At 42.7% G+C, this 13,948-nt stretch overlaps 1 protein-coding gene across 2 annotated transcripts in view; it reads right to left on the bottom strand.

Moving 5' to 3' along the window:
• The window catches only part of PPP1R1A (protein phosphatase 1 regulatory inhibitor subunit 1A), a 542,291-nt gene that overhangs the window by 156,334 nt on the left and 372,009 nt on the right, over positions 1-13,948 (bottom strand). The window contains exon 4 of one of the 2 annotated variants that reach the window (XM_069653205.1): positions 8,865-8,928. The exons of the other annotated variant lie outside the window; for it this stretch is intronic. Coding sequence (XP_069509306.1) covers positions 8,865-8,928 — 64 coding nt within the window. The remainder of the gene's footprint in view (positions 1-8,864; positions 8,929-13,948) is intronic. 2 annotated transcript variants of the gene reach the window in all.

The raw sequence follows: 13,948 nt of genomic DNA, 5'->3' as shown, positions 1-13,948 counted from the left end.
AATCAAAAGCTGGCACCCATGAACATATGCACAGAAAATGAAAATATATCTTAAAGTGAAATATGCAAATGTAGTTCAATAGACCTACTCCTTAGACGAAAGTGTGCAAGACAAAATAGCATTGGACTATTAAAAAATGTAATCAACAACAGAAAAATAACCTGAGAGACAAAATGTTGCAATACACATCCTGGCAAAGTATAAAAGGTGCTCCCCTTTTAAACCCAGCAATCTATCATGAAATATTCCCTGGAAAACGAAATCCCAATACGAAACAAGTGCTTGTGGTATTGTGAGTAAGCGCCTGCGATGGGAACATGACAACCTGAGTAAAATCCTGGTACCCAAATACTTGAGCATGCTTGCCAACCTAAAACAAAACAAGGGGTTGCGTCCATCCTCTGAAGAAAAGTTGCACTGTCCACGCACATGTCCTTTACTTGTGCCCTGAAAAGCAGCCACAATTAGGGGGAAATAACTGCACCAGTGTCCAGGATTGCAAACTCTCTTGCCACATCATGGCCAAATACTCACGACATTTCCCCTCCTCACCCCCATGTCTGGCTTTCAACAATACTCCTCTTTGTAAAGATAAGTTCATACCATAGTGTCACTCAAATATACAAATCCCTATAGAACTATGTTAGGCAAAACATGTACAATTGTGGCATTGTTTCCCCCATATTGAGCTGGAGGCTACACATACCAGAATGCAATTCAGCAAAAGGCAAAAAAATGGTCTGTGAGTGCAAAACTTTAAGGGAATTACAGAAGCACAGTTAAAAATATTAATGTGGATGGTGTGTGTTATTAGATATTTAAAACTAGGAAAACACACAGCATTCAGGACTGTGGCCTGTCTCCCATACATGCAGTAACCAAGTCCAACACTGTTTAGCTTCAAAGCAAGAAAGGATCCGGCCCCGTAGGGCGATGCTGCTATAAGTGGTCTTGCAAGGTGGGCTCACTTATTAGGCAACATGGCCTGAGGAGGCTGGCCCTTTCTTCGTATTGAAGCTAAGCAGTGTCGGAGAAAACCACTGTTGCTGTAAAAATATCTATTTTAAATTCAATTATTGACTGGTAGAATAAAAAGGGGGTCATTACGAGATGGGCGGTAGCCGAAGTGTTATTAGCACCATGGCTGCCTCCCATACCGTGTCCGAGACCGGTCTTGTTCAATGGGGACTTACCGGTCCATTCTGACCCTGGAGAGACCGGTAAGTCCCCATTCAACAAACCATTCCCCATTCCCATTTGAGCCCTCATAGGGCTCAATGGGAATGGGGAGGGCGCTAATAACGGGCTTGCAACTGGCAAGCCCGTTACTAGCGCCCTGGTCCCTTAGCGGGACCCGTAAGGGATGTGTGGTCAGAACACACGTTCCTTACAGTTCCCGCTAAGGGACCTCGGAATTTGGCGGTAAGGGGTTACCGGCACTGGTCTCCTTACCGATGCCCGGTATCCCTTACTGCCCAAATCGAAATGAGGCCCAAAGATTCTAAGTGATCTGACCGCAGCTGATTTTGCCACAGCCGGAATGTTCGCATGAGAATGGTGCGAACTTCCAAAAGTGTGCACCTTTCTCATGCGAACACACTTACATACTACGGGGGATGCAGGGGTTTCCCCCCTATACTAAAGTATAGTATAGTGAGCGTGGTGTTGTGGAGTGCACCCCTGCAGCCCCCGTTTTTTTTTTTTTTTTTTTTTTCGGGTGTGCTATGGGGGTGTCCCCGAAAACCCCACTCACTATGCCACACAGTATAGTGAGCGGGGTGTTGCGGGGGACACCCCCGCAGCCCCCACTGTCTTTTTTTAATTTTACTTCCCTGCAATGCTACCACCAAAGGATCGAACTTTTGGTTTTCAAACCTTTGGCGGTAGCATTTTTCAGTCGTTTTGTACGGTCAGACCTTTTTTTCGGTCTGATCGTACAAAACCAATACAAATACCAGAATGTAATGTAGCAAAAGGCAAAAAATGGTCTCTGAGTGTAAAACCTTCAACTACTGACAGTAGCACGGTTTAAAAAAAAAACTAATTTGGATGCCCATTCAGTCGCCCATCCATGCAGTAAATGGGACTGACGGTTCTTAGCTTCAAAGTAAGGAAAATGCTGGCCCATTTCTCTAAGTGGTCTTGTAACTTTTGCTCATTTATTGGACAACATGGCCTGAGGAGGCTGGCTACTTCCTCACATTGAAGTTAAGCTGGGTGTGTCCTGGTTACTGCATGGAAGGCCATGGTCAGTGATGTTTCACCCCTGAAGTCACTATAGCTTTAAAAATATCTTTAAAAAGAAAAAAAAAGAATTAACCGCGGTTACCAATCTACACATAGGCGTGGCTATCCATAGTCCTTTATAGCCTCGAATATAGCCGTGAATCTCGGAAAAACTGAAGGAATAAAATGCTTTCCCGCCCACCAGGCCCTCAACAAATGCCCCCGTCATCTGTGCCAGCTCCCCCAGCCCGCAGATGGCTTCCTCACCTCCAATGCCCTCTCCCTTTCTGCCAATAACACACACTGTTTCTATGATGAAGTTTGTCTTGAGATGGCAGCTACAGCCTAGGCTACAGATAGCTTTTTATTTTGCAAACTCAGTCTCTAGGCCTCCTCCAACTCACAAATCTCACTTGGCGCCATCTAGCCACCCCCAACCTCTAGCCTGATGGCATTTGCATGTTTTTTGACTTGCAAATGGCTTTTTTCCTATGTTTGATTTTCCCATATCCTCGTTTATAACCTCAAATATCTCTCACGAGAGAAAAACAAGATGGCGGTTGTTTCATTTCTAAAAACACCCAGTTTTGGGTAAATCCCCAAGATATAGGTATCTATTTTTGAAAAGGGGAAACCCCCTTCTCCATAAAATATTTAAATAACTACTGCACTGAAAAACCTCATACTAAGCATGGATCGAGAGTTAATGCTTTGTGCCCAAGTTGTTTCGGACCTGGTCCAAATCCAAATGTCAAAAAAGAGTGAGGTGGGGTGATTGGGAAATTGTAATGAGGAAGACTAAAGCTGTGTCGTTGGGGACTGTGATGAAGAAGAGCGAGGTGGATGATTAGGAACTGTGACAAGGAAGAGTGAGGTGGGGTACTTGGGGTCTGTGAAGAGGAATAGGGAGGAGTGGTTAGTGGAGGATGGTGATGAGGAGGACTAAGTTGGTACACAAATATACCTTAAACATTATAAACACAGAACACATTTTGAGGACTTCCTATAAATGTGAACTTTTTTCAAAAATAATACTCAGATCGAGATCTAGGAAAAGTACTGGGACGAGGAAGAGGGATATAATATCTAGGTTTATGAACAATATCTATTTCTTTGAGTATTGAGATTGAGAATTAACAAAAAAGGAAAGATACAAAGACAGTATCGGAATCAATAAGTCATATTGTTATGAAGGAGCCCAGTCACCAAAGTGAGAGAGCCAATGGAAGTTCTTCTTAGCAAGCGGAAACCAGACCAGATAACGTTTCCCATGGCACAGAGCACACACTTATTAAAGATGATTGGTTACAGTTTGTAGCAGTGAGAAGCATACATATCCTTGAAGAGCAGGTGCAGGCAGTTACCATGCCAAGAGATTCCACAACAAATGAATATACAATGCCCTGAGTGGCCACTGAAGGCAAGCACATGCACGTTAGCATAGCAGAAACCTCAACAAATAGCAAAAACTGAACTGCAAACAGTGGCCCCGTACCAAGTGACTGAAACAATGTTCATTCCTTCTAGGGCCAATTAGATCGTGCACCCACCATCTCCCTAGCACATACTGACACTGACATGGCATGTCAAGGCCACAGACAATACTAACAGTGAAAGCCTCAGGTATGGGAACAAGTAGGGAGTGTCTTCCTTAACTAGACCATAGCAGTTTGCCCATCTCTCCTTCCCTGTCATGTAACCTGGCACCGCTTGAAAATAGCCAAGGCTGATGAGCTAAGGCCTCTCCAATCACCTTGTTTCCCCCTAATCTACTAGTTTAGTGCATCGCCAACTAATAAAGTGCTCAACTAACAGCATTATTTGTAGAAGGTTGTACCTAGAAGTTGCTAGTTGCATAAGTGTCAATTAAAATAAGGTTCTCTTGTAGATAACCCAATACCTTCTCTTCTCTCCAATCCAGGACTAGAATAATGGCTTTATGATAGTGACAACTTGTGACGTCATCTACGTTATGTTTTTCATATAAAAAGTAATGGTCTTGGTTTTTATTTGAGATTGTATTTTATACGCTTCCCCAGCGGCCATTTGTTTCTGAATAAAGCCATTTGTTTCTGAATAAAGCTGGGTTTTCTCATGCACCTGGCGTTACTCTGTTATTGAGTATTTTTCTTGTATTAGTACCTTTTGGCTTTACTTTAACCCTCTTCAGCCAGCACAGGCTATCATCTAACATAACACTGTTCACATGATGTAGGCCCTTCAGATTATGCAATATTTAAGCTGATCCTGTTCTTTGTAAACATATACCAATGTACACACATAAATGTAAAATGAATTGAAGAACTTCAAAAGCCAGAACTACCTGCTTTGTCAGTTCTAGGTAATTGTATTGATACTTTTGTGCAAGTCAGTCAATAAGTCATGAGCCATGCAGTGATAACTTCATACACATGTCTGCTAAATTCAGATTCTGGCTAGTGCCGTCAAATGTGACGAACGCCTTGTATAAGCACCGCCACATGACACTGCTATTTTCATCCACCAATGTCCTCTTTTCAATGTATGATTTGACATTTTCCTAACAACACCTTCAGTAAAAGACCCAGACGACCTTAAACTCTCCAAGAAATCCGTGTGTCTTCAAGCATACAGCAGCTAACAAGTCCTAGCCAGAGAAGAGAAGGCACACAGATATTAACCAAGTTTGCATTTTGTACATGAAGTCGTCTTTCACTTACCGCAGCATGCCTTCAGACTCACTTTAAAAAACAGCTCACACAGGGAAATGCCCCTCAATAGACACAAAACATTGAGTACGCCGGAAGCCTATTCACTTCAATTGGGGGTCGCGCTACAAGACTTCATACCAAGCTGCTTCATTTCAACGGTCCTTTATGTGATCTTCCAGAACAGCGGCTCCCTGTTCATATTCATCAACCCCTGCAGTCCACAAAGCAGCAGACTCAATATTAAAGCACAGCGCACACCGGTGTCCAGCTGCAGGCGGTATTCTTCTTGTTTCAAGATAACAGAAGGGATGCTTGCTATGATGAGAAAACCATAGAGGGAGTCTAAAACATTGGATAACACTTGAGAAGTGCACACAATGCCTCCGCAGGCTGACTACTCAAGCATTTAGGAAATACTGGGAAGGTCGATGTCAGCCTACAAAGGTCTTAGAAAACGAGAAATGTGAAGCCCTGGAAGAAATTGATCCTCGGAGACTCCCGTTTGGGCAAAAGTGGCCCCCGCTGCATGTGGCATTACCCAAAATGGGTGCTTCAAATCTATCATGAACCCAATGTGGCTTCTAATGTCATGGCCGAGTGCTTGGAGGCATGCAAAGACATGGGTATCTCATTTCAAATGCTAAAACCACTCCATTGATGTACCGTCCTACAGAGTTAAGAAATACAAATACATAATTGTTACAGTGCATGTGCAGGTTATCATAAACTGCATATAGATTGTAATTAATTGTATTGACCCTGGTCACATGCTCGTTTACAATACAAAAATAGAAAGCGTTATGTATCCATCCTCGGCACTGAAGCCTTACCATCTTCCGTAAGAGCCTTAATGCACGGGGTACCATGTCTGGTGCTGCATAACTCTTGTTGGTCATACTTACTGGAAGTGATCACATGCCTATCAAGATACCCCTCTGGATAATAACATCATTAACGCCATTGTCAAAGCAGATTGCTTATTCTTGTGCTCCGGCTAATAGGCAGGGCATAATTTGGATCACTTTGCAAGCAGTCCGTCCATGAAGAATGAAGAACTATTGTGAGCATTGTAAAAAGATGGTCAACATATATCCCCTCATCCACACATTCCTGAGCAAGTAATGATGGCTTATTTCTCTTCTTGCTAAAAGTGTATCGGAGTGATCCGGGGATTTGGGAAATGATCTCTCAACATCCTTCCCAAGTGGATGATCTAAATGGATGCTACTATTGTAGAACTTAGGGGAAATGGTTCCACAATGTAGAACATCTTTGTCCATGTTGCTTAACATGGCACTGAACAACTGTCCATTCATTGAGAAACACATCTCTTAACAAAAATTATTGCCCTGGATAATTGTCTGTTTGATTATCCCACTAGGAGTCTGTTCCATTCTAATAAGAGCTACATTTCTGGTGGGTTTAGTTTAACCTTTACCAGTCTATTTTATTATTATGGCTGTTAGGGTATGTATTGAGTGCAAACCTAGCTGCTTGGGGAAGGAACAGAGTGCTTAACAATCATAGGGCAAAGAACAGGGAAGCAGAGAAGAATGTAGCAGGGAGGTAACAGGGGAGGCCAAGCGTGGGCAATTGGCAGCAAGGGATCTACAAGCAACCATGTGGGGAGACAGTGGGGAGCACATCTCTGAGTCTCATGTGAGGTGGCGAGTGCAGGGTGTGTGTACCTAGGTGTTAAGGAGGAGCCATTACTTGAAGAGGAATGTCTGGAGCTCTTTCCTGAACTGGAGAAGTGCTTGCGCAAGTTTAATGTTGAAGGGGAAGAGGCTCCAGAGTCTTGGAGCGTAGACAAAGAAGGCTTGTTTTCTGGTTCTTTCCCTCCTGCACCATTGTAATTGAAGTCAGCACATTTCCTTACTTCTGGTAGATTGCAGGCCTCCAGAGATGTTAATTGCCACATTGAGGTAGCCTGGAGACTTCAGGATGACAGCCTTGTAGATGATGCAACAGGATTTGAAGATAAAACTGGCATGCAGTGGGAGCCAATGCAGTTCAATGAGGGTCGGGTGATGTGTCTAGCACACCATTAGCATTAACACCAACCGCCTTCTTCATCAATGTGGGCTTAGTGCATCCATTGAGGAGGTATCATTTAGGGTATTCCATCAAATATCTTAGTATGCTAGACTTATTGGAGGCACAGGAGGCACCAAGCCTGTCAAGTTTAAAGTAAGATTAAAAAGAAAGCATGTGCCTTTCTCGTTTCCATTCTGGCCCACACACTATTCTTGTGACATCCTATAGGCCAACCTACCTCCAGCATCTTCATTTTCCATTGAGTGCATAGCTGTAGGTGATGGCGTGTGGATGAATGCACAGCTAAGAGCAATTTGTTTGGCTTTTACATTCCCCATTACTCATCGGTGGAAGTGCTGCATTAATGAATTAATGAAGAAATGTGTAATGCTCTTTATAGATCATGTGCTTCAACACTAAATTACTGAGAGGTACAGTGACTGGATGGAAACGATGGGGGCAGTCATTCAGCTTTGATGTTTCTCCTTACTGAATTGTTAGTGGTTTGAATGAATAGATGAATGAAGACTTCTCTGAGGCAGTACAACCCCTATGCTTTATTACACGGCATGACCACTTGATTGGCCTGATGCACGAAGACTTCAGTGCATTCCTTCATTCTTCATCTTTCTTAATTCTAAATGTTTGAGAAAAAAAGCTAGAGTAAATATGGGGGGATGAGTACAGTCTGTCGTCCTTAATATGTCTTACGACTGGAAGGTCTGGGGTCACAATGAACTAGTTAATGAATTAATGAGTGTGATCATTCAGCCTGAATGCCAGTACATGCTTATTTCATTGAGATATTGCCTGCAATAATGAAGAGATGTGTCGAGATAATCAATACTGCTACTGCACTGGTGACTGGTGCAGTATACATGCTTACCACATTACTCGACATTCCACTTCAGTGTATCATGTTAGGGTGCAACGCATGTGTCTGGTCTCTCATGTTATGGCTGTTTGGCATCTATGGAGGATTTGACAAAGAACAACTTTCTGGAAAATAGCCTTGATAAATGAGAATGTTTTGGTTCATTTTCCAGGCAATAAAATAGGCTAGGAAAACACACTTTCTTGTGGAATAAAATAATTGTATATGGGATGAATAAATGAGTAGCAGAAGGAATACACTGGTGCGGGGGCTAATCAGTCAAGGGGCTAGAGACAGAAGCAGTTACAATTAAGTGATTAAGAAATCACTTAATCAGAAGATGAGGCAAATAATGAACAGGGATGTTATATAATAGTTCAACAAGGAAATTAAGTAATTGTCGAATAAAGAGATCAATGCAAGAATGACTGAATGAAAGAACAAACAAATGAATGATGAAGCGACAAGAAATTCATGAATGCGATATTAAACAAGTAATGAAAGAGATGGGAAGTTAAAACAATGAACTAAGCAGTGAGAAAGGAATAACGAGGGTGTTACACGTTTAGAACACATGATAAAAGGAAGACGTCTTGGAATAGAAGAATGACAAACCGTAGCTGCCATCCAGAAGGCATCAACATTCAGGATTAATAAACACAGTAGCAAAGTACATCTCATATCTTGTCCAATACCCAAAATAGTGTCTAGCTTGGAAAATGAGACAAAGACCGACAAAATGACAGGATTGCCGTAATATCACAGAGGTGAAATGTCCTGGAATTTTTGAGAAACCTAGTTATGCATTGCTGTTCTGCTTTTGCTAATTGCTAAGGAATTCCTTGCTGTGGATCAGGCAGTAGTTAATGGAACCAGACTGAGTCTCTGATTCAATTGATCCTCTCAATGCACTGACTCGGGCATTTCTGATTGGTCAACAGAAATGAACTGGCCCATGACAGATGTAAGATGACTATGAACTCAAAGGATATAACTTGGAATAACAGGTTGCCTAAGGGATATGCTCCGACCAGTACCTTTCATTGTGGGTGTGGTACGGGTCATCTTTTTTCGCTGCCGGGGTGACATCACCAAGGTTGACTGCAGTAAAGAAAAGAAGGAATAGTCAAAAAGTGGCTCTTACAGCAATCTTAGCAATGTTAGTTCAAGTGCAGACAAAGTAATTTACAGCAAAAAGACAGAGAGGCAATGGGAAGAACATCAAATAAATCTATGCAGGCTGGTTCCCGCTTCTGTGGCTATGCAGGCTGGTTCCCGCTTCTGTGGGTTGCCAGAAGAAAGTCAGGTTGTGTGATGAGACGTTAGAGGCGCAGGCTAAATCTCATGCAGGTGGCCATTTACTTTGGGTGTTCAATGTCCGATATTGATGTAACTTTAGTAAGGTGCATTGTTATGGTGTTGTCCCTTCGTCTACTCCCACACTGTGGAATTCTGGGACTTTGCACATCTTTGCTTTGTTATTTTAACATTGGAAATCAATAACAGTGGCCAGGAAATGAACCAATCTGAGGGCAAAAGTGTGGTGCTAAGTGTGGAGTCCACACAGACCCCGGCTGCCTCTGGTCTGTTATTGCTTGCTGCTATTTGTTTGGAGCCCCTCCCCTCACTCACCTGGAGCTCTACATTAACTGTTTTCACAGCGAAAGCGGCTGTAAAAAGTGTGGAGTCTGCAGTCAACTGTGGGGCAGTGGGGTCAGAGGAAAGTGCTGAAGATCTAGCCTCTACCCCTGCATTCTCTCAAGATATTGGGAGTCTGTGAGTACCCTTGGATGTGATTTGCAACTGTGACCTGGATAATCTGTTTCATGCAGCTGCTATATCTCCTTATTTACTTCCAGTGACTGTGGGGCTCTGCCCTTTGAAATGGGAAGCACTTTGTGACAATAGTGAGGTGGAGTTCTCAACATAACTTGCTGCACTAAGGCTGGACTGCTCTTTGTTGTTCTTTTCCCCAGTGTCTGCAGGGATTCGCCCTTTTAGCTGGGAGGTACTGATGAAACGCTGCAGTTTTAATCCTAGAAGCCTGGTGTCTACCAGGGAAACCCTTTGAGCTAGGCTTCATATAATCACGCTTTCTTCACTTCATTTCTTACTGTTCTGGGTGCCTGAAGTCCTCACATTAAGACTATTTTGTTTTTACTCTTGGATTCTAGCACCATTTTAATTAATACGGCAGATGTTTTGTAACTTTTAATTACTAAGTAAAAAGGCTTTATTAAAGGGTTATTACTCTTGACTGCATTATTTTAGCGTAACGCAGTGACTTATTTGATCTATTTTACCACATGTTGAGAAAAGACCTTTGTCCGCGAACGTGCCGGAGGAGCCAAGCAATTGTATCTATGATGGGATTTGATCTGGAGCGTGGACTGCTACTGTCTATAGTACAAACGCCAGCTTTAATAATTAGCAGCAAGGCGGATCATTGGAAGGCCAAGAGGAAGATCTGTTGGCTGCCCATAATCTAGGAGAAGACAAAGCCACTCCGAATACGGGCTTATTCTTCCAACAGCAGCCAGATAAAAATGCCCACCCTGGCGGTGAATATAAACAGCTCGGCAGCTGGCAGTAATACTGCTGCTTGCACAAACTGTTCCCCCATAGCAGGGAGGAAAATATAAAATCCCTGGTACTAGTACAGGGATAAGAACGGTTAACAAAACAGCAGCATTACTGGAGCCATCCCACATAAATGAAATACCTGATTTAAGCCTCATTGAACATGTTGACTCTTGCTGATCACTATGTTGCATCTAATGTGTTTCAACAAATCTGTGATGATTCATATTTAGGTTCCCCTTCTGAGCTATTGAGTGTGTTGGCAAAACCCACAAACGTGTGTCTGGTGCAAGGCTATACCCACTCTGAACTTGGTCAGGGGGTCCTTCATTATACCCTGAGAGAGGCTGATGAGCGCATTAGACGTACTTCCCCAACAGTCTCAGCATTGAATATGGTTCTGAGCTCGTTTGCAGCCCTGGATGACAATGTCTGGGAGGAAGTAAGGCAACAGCCATCACTGTTACATTAAATGTTTATGAAATCGGAAGACCTAGGAGCAGTGTGTAGTCAATTCGCTTTTAATGGCCTAGTAGCACCTCAGCATTTAGTTTCTGAGAGGGGGGCTGAGATTGTAAACAATGCCCCAGTAACTATTATTGATGACTTGATAGAGAGAAATCAAAAAAGAAAATATGTAAGTAATGTGATTTCCAATTGTGGGAATAATCTTGTACTCTGCTCTACGAATACATGGCAATGTGGACAACAGTTCCACGTCTTGTCGGATTTGGAGGAATCAATTATATTGGATAATAATGGTGTAATGTCACCGCCCAAAAGAACTTTAAAAGAGGCCATGAAACACAAGAAGTCAGAGGAAACAAACAGGGCTACAAATACCAAAATAACTGTGTAACAGCACCTCTTAATAAGATGGGGCAACAAAAGAAATCAAAGTATAATTGGGGAAAAAAAGCAATGTTTTGACGCGTAAATACTTAAGGAACTTAAGGATAATGGAATCAGTCAATAGGGGGAAGCAAACTAGGAAGAAGGGTCCTGACCGCTCTGGTGCACTGGGGAACGATGATGATACCAATGATCTTTGTGAGCAAAGCCCAATTTCATGAGCCCAGGCAATTGGGGCAAATGTTGATATGAACGGGCTACCGTGGGGTTGGCTCAAAAGCAGATAGTGGTCAATGTTGGAATAGGTGGTACTTAGCCCACCTCAACCATATATATACAAACGGAGAACTTAGCGGTACAACAACCTAGGGGGATACTAACTCAGGGGTGTGTTGTGGCTAGTACCCCTTCTACTGCCAGTAGTCCGAACCCTGTTACTCATTCTAATTGGGAGGAACCGTGTGATAGAGACCAGGCCTCTTTAGCTCGCACTGTTCGATATGGAAAGGACTTCAATTTAAATAGAGAGGGTCATTTAGTGGGAGATCGAATTATTGTGGGGACACAAACAGACTGTAATATAGCTAATGTTGGTACTGATACAGCTGTAACTTGGACAAACAGGCCTAGTTGTAGATTCACAGCGAATAAAGGTGGGCTAATCGGAATGACCGGAAACCAATTGAAAGTGAAAAGAGCAAGTTGTTAAAAATACCTGTGGTGCCAGGAAGGAAGGACTCTTCAATTAGGTTTAATGAGCAGCCTCGTGTGGAGTTTGGCCCTGACACTAGATGTATGGGGACATTTGGTCAGGGAATAATCCTACGTGGGGTGCGAATGAGAGAGAACCCTCTAAGAATGATTATCATAAAAACAATCAGATGGACAAACCATTCAGTGTGTTAAAGTGTGCGAGGAGCATAGCTGTGCACAAAGTGGGAAAGAAAAGACACTGAATCTCAAGTGAAAGATGTGATACCAGTGTGCCTGGTCATAAAACCATAGGAAATTGTAATTTGACTGAAAGAAGTGACACTAGCACCGTGTTAAAGGCAGGTAACAAGTTTCACCCCGCATGTCTACATGGAGAGAATGTACAAGTCTGTTTAAATAGAACTACTAATGTCCTCTCAATTTTCTCTGCGATACCTACCCTGGCTACTTTGTCATCTCTAGGTTTGAATTGGGTGGCGTTCACTGATAGAAAACCGACAAATAGGTGTATTTTAACCTTTTCATCTAGATTGGTGATGGAACTGGTTTTAGCTGAACGGTTCAAGGTGGAAAATGTGGGCTTTGCACTTGAACAATGTGATGTAGAGGATTGGGATTTGGGAGATAACTGAGGTATTGGCCGGTTGAGAGTTTCCATGAATCATGGTGGACACAATAAGCGAAGAGTGAGTGACTTTCAGTAAAAGAACACTCAAAGGAAAGTAGATTGGGTGGGGTTTACCTCGGCTTTATGGCAGAAGAGGGATCCCTGATGTCACACTTGAGCCTACGCTGTCTCTTTGAATGGATGAACTGAAATTGGCTTCATGGAATTCGAGAGGGAGTAGTCGCTTATTCAGTAATACTGAGGTACTCATCGTAATGAAGGAATCAAACTGTATATTCCTGCGTGAAACTTGGCTCCCGGATAAGCCTGTTTTGATGGTTATCACATCTATTATCAAGCAGCAAGACCTAGTCGTGGGGGGAGGCCTTCTTGTGGCCTTATTATTGCCCTGCGTTTTGGGCATAAAGTCACTGCTGATGCGATTTCCAACCTCCTTCATGGCATATTAGGGGTAATGCTATCTGGGTTGGGAGGCAAGCTTAGGTACATTTGATTAATGTCTATTGGCACAAGGAAGTGGGTAACTTGGAATCCTTTCTCAGTGTTGTTGTCCAAATTATCTCAGATTGGCAGAAAAAGGAGAGTATAGGATTTATTGTTTCAGCAGGAGATTTGAATTCTAATTGTATTTATCCGGATGAGGGGTAAGGGAATTTGGGATTGTGCTGTGAAGTTGTAGTTGTTGCATTATAAAACGATTACTGGAAGGAAGTGTCTCACAGCACTCTCCTCAGTGGGCCTTTAGCTGTTGATTGGGCAGGTGAGGGGGGATCTCCTGGTGCAATCCACATGGCAAAGTGGTAACCGTCGATCCACCTTAGATTGTGTATTTGTGGACCATCCCCTGTTACAGAGTTGTAATAATTTTTCATTCACCAATAACTCTTGGAGCGATCATTCAATGTTTAGAGAATCATTTAGGGTGCCCTTTTTTATCTGTTCAGTGGCGGGCCTAGCAATCTAAAGACCAATTGTGGGGGAAACCGCATTAGCTGGACCAATACTAATATCACCTATTTAAATAACATGCTTACAAACGTTATGAAAAGCTCAACCTTCGAGGGGAAATTGGGAGTATTTAGTGTGGAATGCTTTGACTCCTCTTTGCTGGCTATTATAGATAGGATCAGAACCTTTGGTCCTGGTCATGGGAGGGCCTTTAGTAAAACCAACTACATAATTTAAATGAATAGCTGTCCTCCAAAAAACATGAGATGAGACGAAATCTGAGAAAACAAAAAAACTCTGGCAGTTCAAGATGCACGAGTGAGATTGAGTGTAGGCTGGTAAAACAGCGCTAAAGGAATGTATGCAAATGTCATAGATTTTAAATTAATGCATGCTGAT

This window comes from Ambystoma mexicanum, chromosome 3q (genome assembly GCF_040938575.1).
Source record: "Ambystoma mexicanum isolate Mex_15411 chromosome 3q, UKY_AmexF1_1, whole genome shotgun sequence".
NCBI classification, from domain to species: domain Eukaryota; kingdom Metazoa; phylum Chordata; class Amphibia; order Caudata; family Ambystomatidae; genus Ambystoma; species Ambystoma mexicanum.
Note: the sequence above shows the minus strand (reverse complement) of the source record. Positions and strands in the feature narration are given on the sequence as shown.